Below are 21006 nucleotides of genomic sequence, written 5' to 3' on the forward strand. Positions count from 1 at the left end.
GCTTTGGAATTTGTAAGCTAATTTGTTTAAAAATATGTCATTCAATGGGACTAGTAGATACTGGTTTGAACAATCAGAAAATAAAAAGTGGAAAAAGTACAGGGAAACGGTCTGTGGCATCCACAAGAAAATACTTAGTGGCTTTTTTTTTTAATTTCAAAAAAGTCTGTTATCCTTTGGACTTTGAGAGACACAAACCTATGAAATACTTATGAAAACTTCTTTGTAAACTGGTTAGATGGTGCTGGTTGTTTGGTACCTCTCAGTATTTAAGACTGGAGAGTTGCATGAGAGGGGAAAGAGAACTGGTAGCTAAGCCCTGAGCACTTGTATCTGAATCCGTACATATTTAAACTGCAGGTTTTAGACCATGCTGGAATATAAACTTTGGAATAAAATTAAACAGCTTTTTGCTTTTTCAGATCAGTGAATGAAAGGGAAAGCACTCCAAATACCCTTTCAAATGATGATTCAGCATGAATGTAGTAACTGCTTGACTACTGCACCAGTGTAATAAAAAAGCTTTCTGTGTAGCCAAAGTGGTTTTAGTACTTGCTGTAGGACCCCAACTGCATCCTAATGAGATTAGTTGTTTGAATTTTATTCACCTGTGAAGTAAGAGGAGGCACACCTGGTTATGGCTAAAGTTAAACAGTGGCTTGGTCATGCCCCCATGGTGCTTGCCTCCTCATCAGGCCTGACTGCTTGCAAGCTAAAGTGCTCCACCTCTTCACTGAAAAAGCTTTACAGCAAAGCTAACTAGGATAAAATGCTGTTTTTTAAATGTCTGCGTTTGCAGACAATGTCTAAATGTTTTAAATGTCTAGCTCTGCAGACCTCTGCTTTTATTGAGATAGTATCAGTTTTCCTGAATGCATCAGAGTAAGAATGGCATTTAGGTGGTGTGGCTGCTGCAGGACAGGCCCAGCAGCAGGCAGGTGTGCTGCCTTACTTTACAGGGTCTAGACCAGCTGTTTTAAGTTTTAGCAGCATGATTGCCTTCAGCCTCATGTGGCTTAGTATCAGCTGGGAGACTGACCCCACTCCTTCTTTGGGAAAGTGCAGAGCAGAGCTGTTGCTTAGGACCAGGCCATGCTGAAGAGCTAATTTTGGCCTTGCCATGAGGGGCTGCCTCTGCCCCTGCTGCTGCTTTTGGAGAAATGATTACAGCTGTGCTCCTAATTAGGGCCTCGTATAATAATTGGTTACTCTCAGGTAGTACTTGAAGCTGGAAGGTTCTTTCATTTCTTTCTGAAGCAACGTGGTTTCTCTTACTCTGCATTAGCATAAGGTAAATGTTTTATTGAATTTTCTGGGGCATATTATGCTGAGATTATATAAAAGGGGGGCTGAATTCTGTTTTTTAATGGGATAGCTTGTGTGCTTCTATGAAGGTTATATTGTGCTGGGTTTAAAGAATAGGTATTGTAGCTGGAACCTGTGTGGGATTTGTGGCAATAGTGTGGTTTTTTTTTTAAGGTAAAGTGTTAAATAAATCCTTTTTTCATTTAGGTGTGTTTTCATAAGGTTGTATGAAAGTGCAGCGCGATGCTGGGTAGCTTCATCTTGCTTTGGGACATGGAAAATAAGTTCCTCTAGGCTTTAAGTAAAGCATCTACATAGGAGTTTTTGGTGATTTAACTAGTTTATTTGAAGTGCTGTAAGTTTGTATATAGTGTGATGAGTTTTTCCAAAGTAGTTGTACCTCCAGTTGTTTTAAAATTGCCTTGTATCTGTAGTATTTGTATGTATTATGTGACTTAAGTTTTCTGATTGGTGTTCTCTAAGCTTTCCTTCTAGCAGCTGTAAAACCCCTTTGCTGGTACAAATTAACTTAGTTAAAGGCCTTTAACTAGCTGTTATTTTTTTTCCACAGCTAGAATGCTTTGTAATCTGTACCTGAATTGCATGTAAAAGAGGATATTAATGTGTTTCTGCCATTTGTAATTGCAGTGACTTAATAATAACGTTCAAGCTGATCCTTGTGTTTATAATTGTGGTGGTGTCTAATTTTAAAAACTTGTTATTTTGCAACTGTTTTGGCATTTGTGGGTGGGTTGCGCACATGCTCTTCTGTAGTGCTTAAGTGTTCTCAGCCTTCTGCTAACAGTGCCCTTTAAAAGTGTGTGTGTGTATATGTATGTATCTGGAGTAAAATAAAATGTAATGTAGAGGCTTTGAAGCAGCCTTCACAGTTAGGGTGTATGATGTGGCTGGCTCCTGCTGATGGCAGTGGCAAGTGTGCCCGGGCAGCAGAATCCTAGTTGTAAAATAAATGGGGAGTTTGGTGTGTGTGTGTGTGCAAGGCATGCTGAATGCAGAGGAGACAGCAGGTGAAGCTGTGCAGAGCTGTGGCAATAAGAGCTAATGGGTACTGTGGTGGCTTTGGCCCTGGAAGAGCCTGAGCTCGTGCATGTGCTTCCTGCAGCCTTATGCATGAATATGTAGCTTCTCTGTTTGTTACAAGTCATGGGGAAATGTTGTGGCTTTTTTTTTTCTATCTGTTAAAGGGATAGTTTGAAGAAAAAAGGAAAAGCTTTTGAGATTGCTGAGTGCTCGTGTATGCTCTGGAGACAAGATTAGACACAAATGAAAGCTTAGGCTACTCTCAAGAGTACAAGTTGCGCACTTTCCAGGGCTGTGCACTTAGTTACTGGGGAACACCTGGAATGGTGGTCTTCTGATGTTTGAATCTAGTGCTTCGGTTTGTGTTTGCTTTCGGTTTCCTTTATATCCTGTAAAGTGGTCTTTGCACCTCTCATTGAGGTGGGGTTGTTAACAAGAATCCTTTGTGTGGCAACAGCCTGGAGTTTTGGTTGTTGTTTTTGGTTTCAGGGAGGGGGGTTAGTTTGGTTTTTTTCTTCTGACAGGTGCTACTAATGGTGTCGAAGTGACCATATACTGGTTTTGCCAAACACTATTTCTTACAGCAATGTTGACATAGATGTGCTTTTTATTATTATTTGTTTTTACAAGCCTAAGTGTTCTTAGAATTATAATGTATGCTTCCTAGTAGATAAGAAAGTGTATTAATTGCCTTAGTATTTTTTAAATTAATATTGCATTTCCTGCTGAGTTTCTTCCTCATCGCATGTCATGAGGATAAGCCAGAGTACTTGTCTGAGACTGTATTAGCTCTCCTGGTATGAAATAGAATTGGATTACTTTTTAATATTTCGATATTAAGATAAATTAATAGCTCCGAATTATCAGCTGCATTCATTTTTTTGTGCAAAAGCTGAATGGAAACCTTTAAATTATTTACTGCTATGAATAAGCTTATACAAGTTGTTGCACGTCAAATTACTGTAGAAATAAACTCCCTCTTCCAAGGCTCACCTTGTGAAGCGGAGAAGGAAGACAAACCCTTGTGGTGTCAGGGAACCTCTGTCAGAGGCCCCTAGAGGTGTGCCAAAACCTCTAAGCATTCCCACTTAACCCTGCCTTGCCAGGGATAAGCGTGGAAGGCGGAATTTGGAAGCAACAATTCATAATACTTGCATGCTCATTGTTCTTCCTCGATAGCATGTACTGATGGTTAAGGAGAAGGTCCTTCTGTGATTTGATTATTTTAATTTCTAAGAAAGTATCTCACTATCCACACAGCCCTCTTTAATGGCTTCAGGCAACTGTAAGACAAGACTATGCTTCCATACACTTTTTACAGGCTCTTGTGGCTAGTTGGGCAGCTGGGGTTGCTGTCATAAAATCTTATGTGTTGCAGACTGAAGATGAAGATCTGTCTGCATGTCCTCAGAAAAGTTACTCGTTTTCCTCCACAAGACATGCTAATATCAGTTGTCAACTGATTAGTCAGCTGAATTTTGTTTTATGTGTTATTTGCTGAAAGCAAGCTGTTTCTTGGGAACTATTATCTTGATAAATCAAGTTGCTGCGAACAAAACTAAAGCTACCTTACTGGCATTGAGTTACTGCTTGTCATATTGTTTTGTGCTCTAATGGCAGTAAAGTGCCTGGAGAGCAATTTTACTGTTTACTCTTATACCAGTGTAAATAGCTAATTTATCGTAATGACTGGATGGGAGGTAATTGGAAGTGAGTTTCAAGGATGTAATATGCATATTAATTATGCGTGTGAACTGGCCATTAGGAAGACTCTTGGCTGCTTGATCCTCTTAATGCTGGTAAACATCATTATCTTTTCTAATGAGCCACAATGATGGAAAGTTGTCATGTTCCACTCCGGGAGTCTGTTGTGCATGTCTGGTTACCAAAACAATTTCCCCATAGAGTTTTCAACACATGAAAAATGTTTGCAGGATGTCCAGGGCTCCTGCGCTTGCAATATCTCATGTATTTTAAGGGTTATATCCCTGGTAAAGCAGGTAGCATGGGTATTACTGGGGCAGTACGTTACGAAGGCTGGATTCTCCTTCATGGCTCTGTGCTTGTCTTGTCCCTGTGTGACCTTGAAGAAGTGGCTTTGCTCCTGTCAAGGAGGGAATGAAAAAGGGTAGTGGTTGCCATCAAAGGTCCTGGAGTGTTGAAATGTCAACAGAATCTTGGTACAGGAAACCCTGCAGTGTGCTGCAGCTACCAAATGTTTGTGCTTTCCTATTAAAAGCATAGATATGTGGGAGGAAAAAAATTAATTTCAACTCTTAGGACACACAAAATGCTTTTACACAGTGGAACTATTAATCACTTCCATTGAGAGAATAAAATACTCCATAGCAGAGACACTGTATCAAATCCATAAAATACTATTACAGAGATCACATTAGAATTGGCAGCACGTTGTTGGCTTAGTGTTGCTCTTGCCTTTGTTGGAAGATACTGTAATATTTTATAATGTATCTTTGTAAGTCAGAATTTAGATTTCAGTGGCTGGTTCATTCACTGTGACTATATTTCATTCCCCAGTTGGTTCACTTCATTCAGCTGTGCTGGTTTGTGGATTGATGGGTTTGCAAGGTAAAAAATCACAAAGGAAAAAGTCGTGGTTGAAGCAAGGGGGTTTTTTAATTAATGCAAGCACATCCAATCAAACACGGAATATCCTGCTTTATGGTACAGCTTTATATTTAGCATTTCAGCTCAGAATAGCAGAACACAGTTTTTAAGGGATGTATCAAACTGAGGGAGGAAAAATAAAAAGGAACCAATGTGGATACTGCATTGATTTCAAGTGTACACTAGGACTGATTGACCAATGAAGTGCACATTCATGTGAAAGCTTTTTTATACATTTACAGAAAGTGTTCTAAAATTCCATTTCAAATATATATTTTTCTTAAATTTTAAGCATCCTTTTAAAATTTCAGTTACGTAAACAAAGCTGATATACAATCCCTCTTATAGTGTCTGACAACGTTACTAGCTAGAACATCTCTGAAAGTGCAAAACACTGTAATAATACAGTTTATAAATATTCTTACTTTAATCCAGGGCTGAAGGTCAGTACTTCAGCACAGGAAAAATAGCAGCAGATCATAAGAGTTATCCCTTCCCCTTTTCTGGGCTGTTGTTAAGAGTTAGTATTTGACTTGTTCCTTCTTCATGACATAACTTGCTTTATTTCTCTTTGATACTAATGCTATGGCAATAGCAAGATATTGATTTATCCCCCTTACCCCAGCTTAGTCTTCCAATTTTAAGTATTTGTCAAGGGAGGGAGCGGAACAAAGAGAGAGGGGAGACTCTTTAATTTTTTACTGTACTACTGGAACGATACAGGAAATAATTTCTACGGAGTGAGTGCAGATGCTGGTGCAGCATAGCACTTGTCTTGGTTGTTAGGCATAGGCAAGAAGAGTCTACTGGACTGGAACAAACAAGACCCCTGATCCAGCAGATGTTGTCCTTAAAAAGAAGGCAGAGTAAGGTAAAACCCATATACTTACTGTTGCAAATTTTTAAAGAAGCTTGTACAGAGGTGCTCTGCAAGCTTGGCTCTATGAGGGAGGCTGCAACCACTGTGAACTTGAGTCTTGTTTAAAAAAAAAAATACTAAAAAAAATAAATTGACTGGCTCATATAATTATCTTTACAAATATCCAGCCCTCAGGCCTTAAGAGAAAAATTACTGGAAAGGACAGATTCATTAAACAGAATATTTTTTAATCTGAGTTTATTTTATTTCTTGATTCAGTGATCAGATGAGAAAGCAAGTCCTGAACTGTGTATTTTTTCCTGGAAATTAGTACATTGAATCTGAACATAAACTCCTCAGATGCTAATTCTGGTCGCAAAACCAGGTGTAAAATCAAGGCTAAATGGAGAAATTAGACATGGTAAGCATCATCAGGTTTACAGATCATCTCTGATTCTGGTACTGACCTGGGTTCAAAGGTTGGACCAATTTCTTATGATGAGGTAAGGGGTTCAAGCCCAGACACTTGAGCATGTCTTGCAAAATACTAGAAAAAGCTTGTATCATAAGTTGGTCTTCACTTTAATTGTCTGTAAGTGCAGACTAGCATTTTCGAAGAAAACAAGGGAGTTAAAAGCTCAGTTCAGTGGTGATGAACTCTTCTTAACCTTCTCTGGAAATCTTAGCCTTAACTTCAAATTGGACATCTGAGTTTACTTCCCTCTCCCTAGCTCATGTATAATTTTTATTTTTCAAAATCTGTTTTGAAAAAACACATTAAACCTGTTTTGCAGAGATAATCTAGGTTAGACATTCTTCTGTTAAACAAAAGAAAAATATCCCTGATTTTTTTGGAAAGGAAAACACAAACTGTTTTTACAGCCAGAATTTAAAGGGTAGTTCCCAGAAGTATTAAAACATAGACATGTGTGCATCTTCACACATGCACATACAAATACACACAAACACATGTTCCCCAGTAATTACCCCGTCTGATCTCTTTAAATCATGTAACAAAAATATGTTTGCTGCACCATGAATGTTACAGGCAGGGATACTCTACTTCATATTCTCAATTTTTTTAAAAAGTACATTGTAGCTGGTTTCAAGATGTCCATATTTTTATTTTCTTCACTTCCAGTCCAGTGTAATAGAAGGTACACTAAACGATACCAGTACCTTTTAAGGCACTATTTTCTGATGTAGGAGAGGAACATGTGTACAGCAGATGTCTAAGGCCTTGACTCTACAAACACTGACACGTGAATGGTATCACTGATTTGAAGGAGACCCTTCACTTTAAAGGCAGAGAGATATGTTGAGTGTTCTGTGGGATACTGGTCCAATGGAGCATTTAACCTGAACACTGGCTTTAGTTGGGATGTGTTTTAATTTTTATATATTTTGGTGGAAGTAAGAAAAAAATAAAAATCTGGATGCTGACAGAATAAGATCTCCCCAGGGATACCATCTCCCATGATACCTTTCATCTCTGAGAACAGGGCCCCGCCCTTATATTTAAAATAAAAAAAAAACCCAAAACTTTTCACTTAAGTGCCTTAAGGTTGACATGTGAAATATTTACCACATTTTATTTCATAAAAGTTACTGTATATACAAAAGAGACCTCAGCCAGTGAGGTCTGTCTTAGCTCAGTCCAAGCCTTTCAGGTTGTAAAAACACATTCAATGTGCTTCAAAGTCTGCAGATCAGATCCAAAAATCTCAGGCTCTATTAAGCAGAGTTGTCCTAAAAGAAGTAGCAATAAAAAATAAAATTATTTTTTCTATCACTGCAAAATTTTTACAGTTTTGGTAAAGGTTGGCAATTAGCTGGAAGCTCTTCAAGGGATGTATTTTCAGCTGCTGTGAACTGGAATACATGAAATCCAGTAAAGACGCTGGCTTTAAAGGAAAATTTAACTTTCATAACATTACTTCAGGCCATTAAGATGTGTTCAGGCAAATAACACACATTCCTCTGTCATCAGACTGAATGCAAGGCACACTGCATGGGGTAGGAGTTGAAAAGCTTCCTAAGAAATACTCAAAACAGTGTCTCATGTAGGACTGTACAGTTGTAATGTAGCTCAGTAGCAGCTTAGGACATACAGACTTATTAATTCAGTCTTTATCTGGTCAAGATATGTTAAATTGAAATGTTGAACATCATTTACTAAGACCTAAATCTCTTTTTCTGCCTTGGCCTCAGCTTTACAAGAAATCTCATCTAAAGTAACTGATGTCGTCATGTATATGGAAGAGGTATTTCCCCTTCTCAAAGAGGGATGAGGAGCCATTGAGACTTTCTCCCTTAAGAGTAGGCTGCAAATTAAGATTATTCATATAAAATTCTGTACTTTTACAAGGGTTGTGACTCTGTAGGTGTTGATACATGATAGCACCTCCTTAGGATCTGCATGTTTGTTCCTTGAGAAAAGCAGGTCTGAAAAGTGCTACAAAAGTAAGATTCTTTCACTGTGTTTGATAATCTAAACAAAGCATATTCTCCTTCATACTCCCTATAGTGATCTTGCAGCCTGTACTGACTGGCTGGAAAAGATGCATCAAAATCACAGCCCTGCTGTATTTTTTTTAGGTTCAGATTTTTCAGTAAAAATATTTCTATATGGGCTAAAATGGTCTTACACTGCATATGCAAATAGGAGGGAGGCACCTGATGATCACATGCCTGTGTAGGTCTGCAAAAAGACTCATGTTCTGAGGAAGCTTTATACCTGAGTGTTTTCCAGCTGTCTTTTTCCATGTGGTTTTCTGGACCTTCACTTTCAAAGGATGCAATGAACAGAGCTAGTGAATAAAATAAGAATAATCAGATGCTACATGGGTTCTTTAACTGAAAAAAAAAAACAAACAAAACTAAAAGGTTACAGTATAGCAGGTTTAACTCAGCAGACTTCAGAATTAAGTTTATTCTCATTATAAGCCAATATGGAAGTGATAATACATACAACGTTTTTTTTTGCATGTTAATTTTTTTATCTGTATTTTTTCTGTATTTTAACAAGTAGGAAGACACTTTATAATGTTCAGTAAAGGATTTTACCTTCCTCACTGTAAATGGGTGCTGTGAGTAGGTAGCTCTGGATCTTCTTGTCTTTTTCAAAAGGGCACTCAACCTGCTTCCATGTCAGAAAATCATGAATCTGTCTTGAAATTTCCCAGAACTTCTGCATGAGGTAATTTAACATAATACTATTAAGATAACATTGTTTTTTCTTTCAAATCTTCTTTTGTTTCTATTTCAGAGCCCCCCAGTCTTGTTCTTATTTATGGTCTCTCTTTTATTAGCCCCTACTGAAGTTGTCTTCCTTACCCTTTCTTACTGCGGCTTTCATCTTCCCTTCTTGCTCCTAGATCCTCATCTGTTGTCAGCCTCTCAAGTTTAGAATAGTGTATTTCTGCTAGCCACCTGGTCTTCTGCATGCAGTTATATAATAAACCTTTTCTTCATAAATAATTAAGTGGCATTGGCTTGTTTTCTGTGTTTTATCTTTAAATTAGCCTGTGAAACTGGTCAGTTTTTATTTAATTTGTGTTCCCCCCCTTACCCAGCCTTAATAATGGCAAAAAAAACTTGAACTTTCAAGAGGTGTAATATTTTGGACATGTATGTGTATTAGTCAGGGAGAGAATCCAGAACCTGCAGAAACCTTGAATACCTGCTAAATGCCATTTGCTGGTTGTCTGTAGCAGTTGGAACTAGCTAACTTGATGAGGTTAACTCAGCTAATGCTGATGATTTAGCTGATCAAATTGTCATAGATAACTTCACCCTGTGACAGCTTGCTTCCACAGAAAATTTTCTTTCCATTCTTTATTGCTTTCCACTTCCCTCAGTCCCTTTTTAGCATAAGGTAGGTGCAGGGCTGAGGAGTGGCAAGCTTTATTCTGCTGTCATGTGTGATACGCTAAAATTCTTAAGCTTACTGATTTCAAGTTTTTTGCTTTGTTTTAAATGTTGGGAGTATAACATTCCTTGAAGAGATTTCCCTTTCCAATTAGCTAACATTAAGACTATTTCTGTATTACTTAAGTAATTTTTAATGCTGAGGCATTGGGCTTCTGAAATGCTTATTTTCTTAATCTTCTCATGCATTGGTTTTGGAAATGAAGCAATGTTGTGCCAATCAGTTCTGCTTATGTGAATTTTATGTTTTGCAGTGTATCTGTCCCATTTCGTGTAAAAATTTAATCTCTATTTCACTACACTTTAAAATTATCTTTTGACTGAAGGCAACTACATTCCAGCAGTTTTATGAATTCTCTTCTGCATATGCAGTTGTGGATCTGCTGGGTATGTAACATAAACTTGGCAACTGCAAGTTCTTTCGCAGGAACTGGGTTAAATCATTTCCCCTAGGTAATGATACTGCTTTATGTCTTGATCATGGCAAGGCTGAAGGAATTAATTGGTGATATAATCAGCTGGAAGTTCAAAACTGGCAAATGTTTGTCATGTACAATGTTTAACTAGCATTACAGTTGCTATAATAGCCAAGTCCTACCTTGAAGTTTATCTGCCCATTAGGCAAGCGATTCGTGTGTATTTTGTGCAGAAAGTAGATATCTTTAATGAACAAGTTGAAAACCGGGATGACTATTTTCTCTCGATTGCTGTTGGCGGTCTGAGATCGCTGTGCTGCTCCCTGCAGGGCTGTGCGGTAATTACAAAAGTTGCTGGATGGATCCATGTGATGCTGTTTTTATGGGGGGAAAGGCAGTCAGGTGATACGTTTCCTCAGTATAAAAAGCTTTGATCTAACCATGAGAGAGTGCATTCTTTATTAATTTGCTGGGCCCTTGTTTAAATTTTTAAGACAGTGTATGTTACACTGATGGGCTCTGGATTCAGCTTGTTCTGATTTCTATCTTGTATGAAAGGAGGGTTCTATACTGGCTTTACAAATGTGCTTTGCCTCGGTGGTTAATGGAAGACAGAAAGGAAATTATAAGTTAGTGTTAGAAAAAACAAAATTCTAACTTGCTCTTGCTAGTCTCTGATATTTCAATTAAGTTTTGTTTTCCGATCTCCACTAGATGGAGTAGTCGAACTAGTTTAAGGGTAGCAAAATGGCATTCACTTAATTGAAAACTACCTCGATTGGAAAACATGCTAGGAAGAAACGACCTAAAGAAAAGATCTCTGACTTCCTAATTCCACAGCAGAGGTTAGGAGTTAAACTATTTGGTGGATTTAGGTATAAAGTCTGAACTTTATACATACCTCTAAAACATCAAATTTGGCTGTTTTGACCTTGGACCAAGTTTTCTTTAGCCGTGCCACAGGACTCAAGTTCATGCCAGCTGAATGGAGAGAGCAGGGGCAAAGAAAGAAACAACTGAGTTGAAGAAATGTAGGGCAAACATCACTCTTTCTGCATCAGCACCACACATTTTGGAAGGCAGCTCAGCTTGACAAACAAGTTGTGGCTAACACCCACATGTTCATCTTGTCACTGGTATGTGCTGTCCCTGTAGAAGCTTGCATGCTAATGTGGGCAGCCAGTTTCTGGCAGTTATGAGCATAATCTTGCTATCAGGTTGTAAAATGGAGTGCCTTTTGTCATCTCTATTAAGGATACTCACAGATAATAGCCATCATGGAGTTGAAGTTTCCAATATTGAAGCATTCTCTTGCCACATCAATGAAAAATTCCACCATTCTTGTACGCTGCTTTTTCTTTACAACCTGAAAAAAACAAGATCTGTTAAGGAAGGGATGGACTGAATTTTAGATGGGATGTTCAGTCAAAGGCACTGTAACAGGTTGATGGAATAGAAATTTCAGGACTTTATCCAGCCGTACCTTCTTATGTCGTAGGCCTGGGGGTATTTTGATAAGATTAATTTTAATAAAATAGCAGAAGTAATTTGAGCTACTATCAGTTGTCCAGTTGTGGAGGAATGTATATTTTTGTTTGCACATAAAGTTCAATGTCTTAGGGAATGTATAAACAAGCTGGATACTTTCAGAAATTTCCTGTTACTGGAAAAGGAAGATAACACAAGGCTGTTATGAAAATATACACAAAAAATTTTAATCTGTGTACAAGGGGGTAAAGCAGTGGACAGACGTAAGGCCAAGAGCATGTAACGTGAGGAAAAAACAACTTCCATGTTCTGATTTTCTCATTTAAATGTGTATATTCTTAAATGGCCTCTTGAGAGCAGGTATTGATATAGAAATTCCCACTGATGCAAACATACAAAGGATCTAGCAAGTCATGTTAAATGTGTTGCAGTTTCTTTTGTAAATGCTAAAACAATTAATATACAGCACTGTCCTCAAACAGTGTTTCCAAAAGCCATCAATCTTTGTCCCTTTTAAATTAGTATTATCTGGTTTGTTTTGGTTTCTTTTCACCTCTCTCATACTCTACTCTCTTTCCAGTCTTCTGAAGAAAGTGTATTCCTGATTTTTCTACAACAAATACTAACATGACAGTGTTAATGATATCTAAATGGAGTGTAAGGGAAGCTGTTTCTGGGTAAATCTGTGTTTAAAGACTAGTATTATGGAGGATTTATGGATATACTTAAAAGAAATCCAAATAGGCTCCTAACTCAAATCCCACATGAGTTCCATTTCACTGCACAACTGCTAATGTTTGAATCTCTTAGACCATTAATATACCTACCCGACAAATCTCTGTAGCCACCAGCATGCTAAGACAATTGAACCAATTGTCATAGGCTTCCAAATTATAGGTTTTGGTCACATCGCCTCGGCACTGTAAGAGAACAAGCCACTTGTTAATCCTATCCTGTATCTTCTCTATCATGATATAGTCAACACACCAGAAGATAAACTTCCTTTTCATGTCTTGGTAAAATCTTATTGGATTATTACTTGAGGAAGCTTAAAGGAGGTTAGAAGGTGTCAGCCTTTCTTGCACAGGGTGTACTTGAATCATGGAGGTTTTTTTACCCTGTGTATTCTTTATTTTTCCCTCCATACCCCTTTCTTGTACCTTGTGATTATCCAGGGAGTCCATGTGGCTAACAATCTGCATCAGATCCTCTGGGTAAATGTTGCTCACTCTTTCCTGCGTTTTGAGAGATGAAAGAGTGTCACTGTACAGACCAACAGGGAGTTCAGTGAAAAACACATCAGTAAGGCCAAAGTTATGAGAACATTTTGATAACTTTCATCTTTCTACAGTATAGGTGTGTGAGGTGTTTTCATCAGTGTACTTGGTCTTGTTCATTGTGTTATTTTTTGATTAAAACATGCAGGTTTTTCAGTGAAGCCATAGCCAAGTTCATATTGATTAGTACATTAATATTTAGTAAATGGAAAATGAAATAATTCACACAAATTAGTGTCTCACCAGTTCAATATAGGTCAGCTGCTGCGCTAAGACCAGAGGGTCACAGCACACACTCAGGATGTCCTTTTGAGTTGACTGTGGCTTGGTTTTGAGGATGGTGCCTTTGTCAGTAACAGGTTGCCGGAATTTCTCTCTGATTTCCTGGTACTGATTCCGTGTGGAGAGGGCCGTCAGGAGATTCTGTGTCATCTGGCTAATGATTTTTTTCACTGTTCCATTTTCCTAAGCAAAAAGCAGAAACAATGACTGCTGAAAAGATTTAGTTCCTGCAGACTTAGATCATCCAAGAAGTTCTGAATGGTAAAAAATAAGTCTAGTATAAATTATCTTTCATCTTACCTCATCTGATTATCCTGTGACAAATTAACTTGTCCTAACACACAACTTCATAATGGTGTTGTTATTCCTGCCTGCCTTCCTAACTCTGTTTCACTTGTTTGGCTGGTCTGCTCCTTTTGGCAGTTTTTGGCTGGTACCCCACTTCAAAGGCATCAGCTCTAAAGTGAGTAGAGTACAGTGAAAGGTGGTTGAGTTGCTAGCACAAGGCTTCTTGGATCCCCTGCGTACCAAGTGCCAAAAAGTTCTTTATAATTCTGATCAGACTCACTGACCATCAAGTCTATCTGGCCCAGGCAGAATCCGGGGAATTCATATTGTATCCAGCAGTATACCTATGAATATTCTGACTTGGCTTTGAACAACTATAGTGTCCAAAGACTTACAGGTAAAAGTACAATATACATCATGTTCTTGGACAACTAAAATGCTTTTCAGTTCATCAGGTGGAGATTTTAAACGTAGGAGCTATAAAGATACATACTGGTGAAGCCACAGAAATGCAACCCATCTGCTCAGTGTTTTGGTAACTAAGGCAAGCTGAATTCTTTATGCTCTTGATTGTGTCATATAGACATTTTTCTGAGGTCAACCCCAAAAAAGCTAACTTCTTCATGTTCTTGTTTCTCCATCCCTCTTGTTACTGCTTTAAATGAGCCAGGTTCTCCAACCCTGTTCTTCTGCTGATGGAAAAACTGATTCTTCCAGACAGTCCTACTCCTCCTTCCTACATGACTGTTCTCTTGCTTTCATGCAAATTATTTTTCTTGAAGTTAGCCATAAGGTTAACAGTTAGTTTACAACCTTCTGTGTTGGTTTCTACCCGTCAAGTGGATGCACTAGAAAGAACTGCAATGAATCTGTGATTGTTCAAAGAAGCCACTAATGTGCAGTGATGACTGAAATTATGTAGCAGATGTGAGAGACGATGACTACCAAATACTTGTATATTGCATGTTATAATTAAGCAATAAGTGTCAGAATGTTGCTTTACAAGGCAATAATCTGTCTCCCAAGTGAAATCAAATGAAAAGCTGAAGGCAGTGTAGCTCATCTTGATGAGACAACTGGATTACTGCAGAACAGCAGCTGGCTGGAGCCATTTCAGATATTGTGCTACAAGTGTTCAGAAACACCAAGGGAGTGTGGTGGGGGGACTGAAACTGCTAATTCTCTCTAGTATCCTGAGCTTTCTATTGCGGATTATTAACTTCAGCCACTATGCCTGACTTACTCATGTGTCTGGGAGGAGGCAGACTTTCTAGATATGGATCATAGAGAATCAAACTTGAAGGCAGGTGAAAGTAGTGAAGATATTATATGAAAACAAACTGCAGTGACATTAAAAACTGTGACTTAATTAAGCTATTGTGAATTTATTAGTCTTAATAATACTTAAGGAAATGCCCTTAGAGTGTGGGCAGTTTTCTCGCGTTACTGGTCTTACCTGAAATGTTCTAACACCTTTGGAAAATAATCCAGTGAACATACAATCATTTGAGTTCAAAGAAGACATTTACACTTCATTTGGGTGCAGCCTTGGCCGTAGCTATAGCTATTTGGTGTGCTGTCTGATTCCCCTAGGACAAGCACCTGACTGCTTTGGCTAAGTTCTTAGTTTACTTGCTATGTATGGAGAATAGTGTCCTATGGGAATTTGGAAAAAATTTCCAAATACAAAATGAAACCACAAACCATTACCTCAATCCCTTGCTCTGAAGCATAGTATCGATAATTTCTTGTGGCAACAAATACTGAGAGCAAGAGTTGCTTTTTATCAGTGTAAAATTGTTTCCTAGGGGTCAGATGTGGCATAGCTCTTCACTGATCAAACTTGACTTGTAACCTTGGTAAGGGGATGAATACAGTGATGCAGTAATTAATGGATGTCATCAGATGCCTTGGACACCAGAGCACTGAGCTACTCCATGAAGATGTTTTTCTCAAATGACAACTTACTCATACTTAACAGAGTGTGAGGGAAGAGAAGGAGAAACAAAGAAAGGTCACAACTTCTAGTTCAAAGTAATACGTGAAGTATTAAGATACAGACGATAAAACCTCTGCCAAGCCCTTTTTCACAGTAGTATCTTTGCCAGCATAGACCTCTTCACCTTTGTCTACAAAGGGAATAGAAGGCATATTATAATCCTGTTTCCTTTGCCTCTGCTGCTAAGACACTGGTATTTTCATGGTAGAAATCAGGTGAACAGCTCTGCTGATGCAACAAAACCAACATACTCCTTTTGACAACTTGGTAACACCTAATTGTATTGTGTCCTGTCACTGATTCATGCAGTGCTGTCAAACTTGTTCTTCTTCATTTTCTCTATACCTGAATCAACAAAAACATGTAATAGAATTGTCTTCCCATTTCCTTCTAATTGTTCTCAAAAATATTTTGAAGTTGTGGGTTTAAAAAGAAGAAGAAACTTCTATAGAAGTCCTCAAATTCATACAAATAATTTTCAGATCATGCCCTTGCAGTTCTTGGTAGTTACAGTGACTTTCCCAAGGAGAAAAGAAGTGTAGGCTTTGAGTGTGTGTGACAACAACCCTCCCCCAAAAACAAACCAACAAAAAAAACCCCAGAAAAATAACAGCCCTTGTTTTATTTTATCTGTTTGCTTTAGAAAAGTCTTCCGTGAGGTCTGGTTTTCTTCATAGGCTAGAAACTCTTGGATCTGTTAAGACTGGTGATGGACTAGTTATCAGAGCTCAAATCCAACTTCCTTAGACAAAATACTGTGCATGTCACTTGAAACACAGCAACAGAGCTATTGCCAATTATTGCTAGGAGCTAGGAATGAACTACTAAATAATACACATCTCCACGCTGAGCAAGAGTACATTTGATACGACTAGTTGATAGGTCTTGTCAGAGTAGTAACAAAAGTACCAAGGATGGTGCATAATTAATTTTTAAAGTTAACCATATTGTGCCATTATAGTCACTGTTCTTTCCTTTATCTTGCACCACATCCATTTTTTTTACACTGACAATTTTTTTCTCTTCCTTTTACACTTGGTGATGATGTAAAGACAGCTTCTGCTAATGGACTGTTAATCGTTCAGCCCATGTCCTGCAGTCACCCTGACAGCTCAGCAACTGCTGCTGAAGTCCATTTAGAAAATACTGCATGCAGGACCAAGGCTTTTTATATCGTATGATGACCTATATATTAAGGTTGACAAATACTGCTTTCCCATGAAATGGTTTTTCTTGTCCCAAGCCTACCTCATCACATTGTGTGATGCTGTGAGCAATCTCCTTCAACTCTTTCATGGATTTTTCATCTTGGAAATCATAGGGGAAAGTTTCAGTCCATTCCTTCAGGAGCTGAATTATTTTGGCAGTGAAGGACTTTAGCTTTGCCTGGAAAGAAACAGTGAGTTGATTATAGATGACAGACCTTTCTGATTGCAGAGTAAATTAGCTGATGAAAGCTCACATAAAACTAGACATCCTTGAAAATAGTTTACATTAGTACTAGGTGAAGGGGATAAAAAAATAACATATTTGACTGTGAGCCAGATTCCTAAACATTGTTTTAGCCTCCTTTCACAATAGGTTGGTAATGTCTTTTACCAAACACTTCGAAGCTATTTTCAAGGTTGGTTGTATAAAGCCTGGAAGATGACAGAATAGTCCAAGTGACTTATTTGAAGTCAATGGGACTTGAGCTCATTTGTGCCATCTGAGGCAGTAGTACCTTAGTGTTTGAATGCAAATGCATACAAACTGCAGAACTCTACTGCACATCTTTCATGAGAAATGTTCACAAAAACCTTTTTGTTCTTCAGAATGTATCAGACCCTCCAGACTGAGCTGTACATTAAATGTATGACAGGAATGATGTGTGTGTTCTCTCCATGACATCTAAATCAAAATATACTTTGAAAATAACAAGTATTGGCCCTTATTCAAGAAGCTATCAAGCACAGAAAGGGAGGGAGAGCTATTTTCTTCATTTCTGTTACCCATGAATCTTCTACAGCTTTTCATCTGTTAAACCTGAACTGGATTCGTATTACTCTGCTATCACAGCAAGAGAGCAGCACCAGTAAATCCATGGGAACACTCTTGAAATTTTGGGAGTGTGAGTGCTAAGAACACACTTAAAAAGAAGACTCAAAACTTAATTCAGGTTATATTTATACTCCCACTCAACTTGTGATGCACTGAGGAAAAAAAGGCAGCTTTCATTCATGTTTACCTCCACACTTGCATCAACTACAGAAACCCCACTACAGAGGAGTTCCCTCTCCCCACACACCATGAGCTTCCTCATCCTGCTCTCCATCAGCTGCTTTGGGGTTACAGAAGGTGACTTAGCATGTGTGTGTCACTATGGGAAATGAGTGGTTTTTTTCTTTGAAGAGAAATAAAGAACATCTTCCAAGAATTGGTAGGAACTCCTTGCCAAAACATCATCTGATCATAGTACATCCCAGTTTATTTAATCAAAACCAAAAGTTAACCAAATTAGGCTAATTTTTTTGCACTTGTTTGCATTTCAATGGTATACAGACAGTGAGACTATTAATAATGATTCATAAGAACTTGGAAGTTAAACCATGCAGCCTTGAATCTTCAATCTGAAAATGAGCTAGTGCTCCTTGCAAGTCTGAAGGGAATTTTGTTGCTTTTTTTTTTCCCCAAACTGTATACTGTTACATGCTTTTCCTAGCTGTCTTTCATTGATAGCATTTAATTGATCCTCCTAGCAAGAGAAGTGCACAATAGTTGGATAGTGTGGGCAAAAAGAAAACCCTTCTCTGCCAGGAGCAGGCATTCATGCAAAGCAGTCTCTGCCAGTGCCACTCCTGTGGAGCCTAGCTTCAAGGTATTTCTGAATAGTGAGGGACAGTTTCAGATTATAGCTGTCTGTCCTTCAAACTCCCATTGTTGTCTCCCTTGGGGAAAAGACCACTTATACTTCTTTGCTAGGAAATGCATGAAGCCTGACATTGTTAGAAGAACAATCTGTAGGTGATGATAGAAAACTAATTAGTCAGTGTGCTTTTTTTTCAATTAAAGTTAACAGGTATGTGCCTGCTCCAGTTTAATTTTGCCAAAGCTGCTACAGAATTGTTTTTTGGTATTCATTTTTCTGACTGTTCTTTCTTTTTAACTTTTGAAACTGCAAAATGAGGCAGGAAGGTTCCAAAAGCCTTTCTTAGGCCACAGCAAGCATCACTATATGAACACTGACTTCCCATCTCATGCAACTCATTAGTTGCTAGGGTTTGCTTCCTTCGTAATGGAAAGCTAGGCATCTGTGGCAAGACCAACTTCAAACTGTATTACTCTTCATGTAATTACTCTTCAGGTATAAAAAAACTTAATGTTTTATCAGATGCTTTTAATACTATTGAAAACAAGGTATGCTTTCTGAGAGCAACACGAAAAATTGTCTGTCGCTAAACATGAGACCCCCATTTCATGTGTGCTTTGAATTCCAAAGCATCCTGACAGGCTTGGTCACATCTTTCATGATAACCTACACAGAAATCATACAGATAATGTGAGTAGCAGCATGCACTTCAGTTTTTGTCATGGTTGCTATAAACCTACCAACCTACTTGTTCTGTAGTCCTATTCCAGATGTGACCTTCCACTTCTGGAGCTGGAGAAACACTTCTCCGATAAATATTTTCTTTGAGAAGAAAAATACTTCTATTAACTTCAGTATTGTTCTTCATGAGACAAGTACAGAGAAACAGCTACCAATTAGAAAGGAGGGCAATAGCAGTGCTGTGCTTGTAGGAGAGGAAGGTTTAATAATAATGACATGATTGCAAGTATTTTGGTTTCTGTTTTTAAAAAATTTATGAGCAACAAAAACCAAGGGAAATACATTTTTTAAGGGACTTGTTTATTTCAAGACAGGCCATACAAGCTTAATGGAAACTAACTTATGCTTTCTATTTCCTACTTTAACTTTTTTGTTCAAAAAAAAATACCCTCAAGCTGCAGAAATATTGCACTGCAGTTTTAACAAGCTTTCCACTGAACAGTGCTATACAAGTGCCCTTTTCTGTGACAGTCGTCTTCTTCGTGTCTTTCTAATTTCTAGTGCACTTATTGAGAGTTAAATTTTATCCTTTGTGGTCAAGCTTAACTACTTACTTGTGTATTATAACTGATGTCTTCAACTGTGAAACCCTTCTTTTTATAAGGGACCAAAAGGACTCTTAAGTGCAGTCCAAGTCATCTCAGAGTGTTTTTCTTTTTAATTCACTTTTCTCTGGGTACTTTTCTGTAGGACTCTTCTGGCTTGCCAGTGATGTCAAAAACCAAGGAATGACAAGTACTGTGGTGCCTAAGTTTGAAACCTGGCTCCTTGCCATTTTTTCAGCTCACATGCTATCCAGGCCACAAGTCAGCCAGCTTCTCATGTGCTTATGCAAATCTTGTATCAGAAATGATCAGAGCTCCTTTAACTACTTTTGCCATTTATTTCCTGCTACAGAGCACTTAATTAGAAGGTGCTGGTAGCTGATGATACCTTAGTGGGTTATGACGGAATACACACAGTGCCTTGAGCCAAGAATTTCTGTGCTGCATGTGGAATGAGCATTTATTTGTTGCCAGATAGAAAACCAAATGTTTGGAAATGCTAGTGGCCAAATTGTTCTGTAAAACATACAGGCGCTTGCAGTAGAGACTAGTAAAGCAGTCATTTGAGAGTGATGTCAGAAGTTTATGTAGTGTTTTCCAAGAATTTTGTATCTAGTGGGCAGGAAAAAATTGCAGTTTATATTAAGGGGGTAGGAAGGAATCAAGGGTCTAGTAGGAAGAGCAACCAGCAAAGCAAGTAAGTTAAAGCAGCCTCCCAAACACTCATGCTTTATTGTCACCATGCTGTTTGTTAGTGTTCCTGTAGACCCATTTCAAAATTGTCAGCAGAAGGTATTTGGAATATGAGCTGCTCTATTTTATATTCTGTTGCAAGATGTAATGCTACTTTCATTTCAATGTGGAAGCCATGTTTTTTTAACACATCTGCTGAAAAGCCAAAATACTACTACTTCACAACTATTATCTTTAAACAGCCAGGTGATTTAGTCCCCAGATACTGTTTTCACTTTGAAATCTCCTAAGTGTATTGTTATTGACAAAAGTTTCATCCTGCATCTCATTGTTTTTAAATCCAGGTATTTCACACATGTATTTTGACACTAGATTCTGACAGTAGTCTTCCTCTTTGTATGTCTATAGATCAGCTCTACCCAATTATTGTTTCAGATGGTCCCAGCATCTCTTACAAGTTCCCATCTCTGTTGTTTAGCTACATGTCACGGAGGAACCACTACAATTCACAGAGCATCAGTTTGAGGTGGCTCAGTTATGAACTAGTTTGGCAGTGGGGATGGGTTATTAGCTCAGTATGAATCTGGATGCAGTGCTTCTTGCACATTACTTCCTGACCCCTTGAATTCCCCAGCACCCATATTATGAGCTGATTACCTATTTGGT

The 21006-nt window shown here is 38.2% G+C and overlaps 1 protein-coding gene across 9 annotated transcripts in view; it reads right to left on the minus strand.

Moving 5' to 3' along the window:
• Positions 1-4964: 4964 nt before the first annotated feature.
• Positions 4965-21006, minus strand: part of RASGEF1A (RasGEF domain family member 1A) — a 161500-nt gene continuing 145458 nt past the window's right edge. For 7 of the 9 annotated variants that reach the window (XM_051618406.1, XM_051618400.1, XM_051618402.1 and 4 more), the window contains 9 exons: positions 16762-16899; positions 13188-13409; positions 12828-12902; positions 12495-12587; positions 11443-11545; positions 11081-11160; positions 10362-10553; positions 8900-9023; positions 4965-8643 (listed from right to left, as the gene is read on the minus strand). In XM_051618406.1, coding sequence (XP_051474366.1) covers positions 8195-8643; positions 8900-9023; positions 10362-10553; positions 11081-11160; positions 11443-11545; positions 12495-12587; positions 12828-12902; positions 13188-13409; positions 16762-16899 — 1476 coding nt within the window. In that variant the 3' untranslated portion in view covers positions 4965-8194. The remainder of the gene's footprint in view (positions 8644-8899; positions 9024-10361; positions 10554-11080; positions 11161-11442; positions 11546-12494; positions 12588-12827; positions 12903-13187; positions 13410-16761; positions 16900-21006) is intronic. The other 2 variants (XM_051618409.1, XM_051618408.1) reach the window with 2 other exon arrangements.

The sequence above is a fragment of the Apus apus genome, chromosome 4, assembly GCF_020740795.1.
Source record: "Apus apus isolate bApuApu2 chromosome 4, bApuApu2.pri.cur, whole genome shotgun sequence".
Lineage (NCBI taxonomy): Eukaryota > Metazoa > Chordata > Aves > Apodiformes > Apodidae > Apus > Apus apus.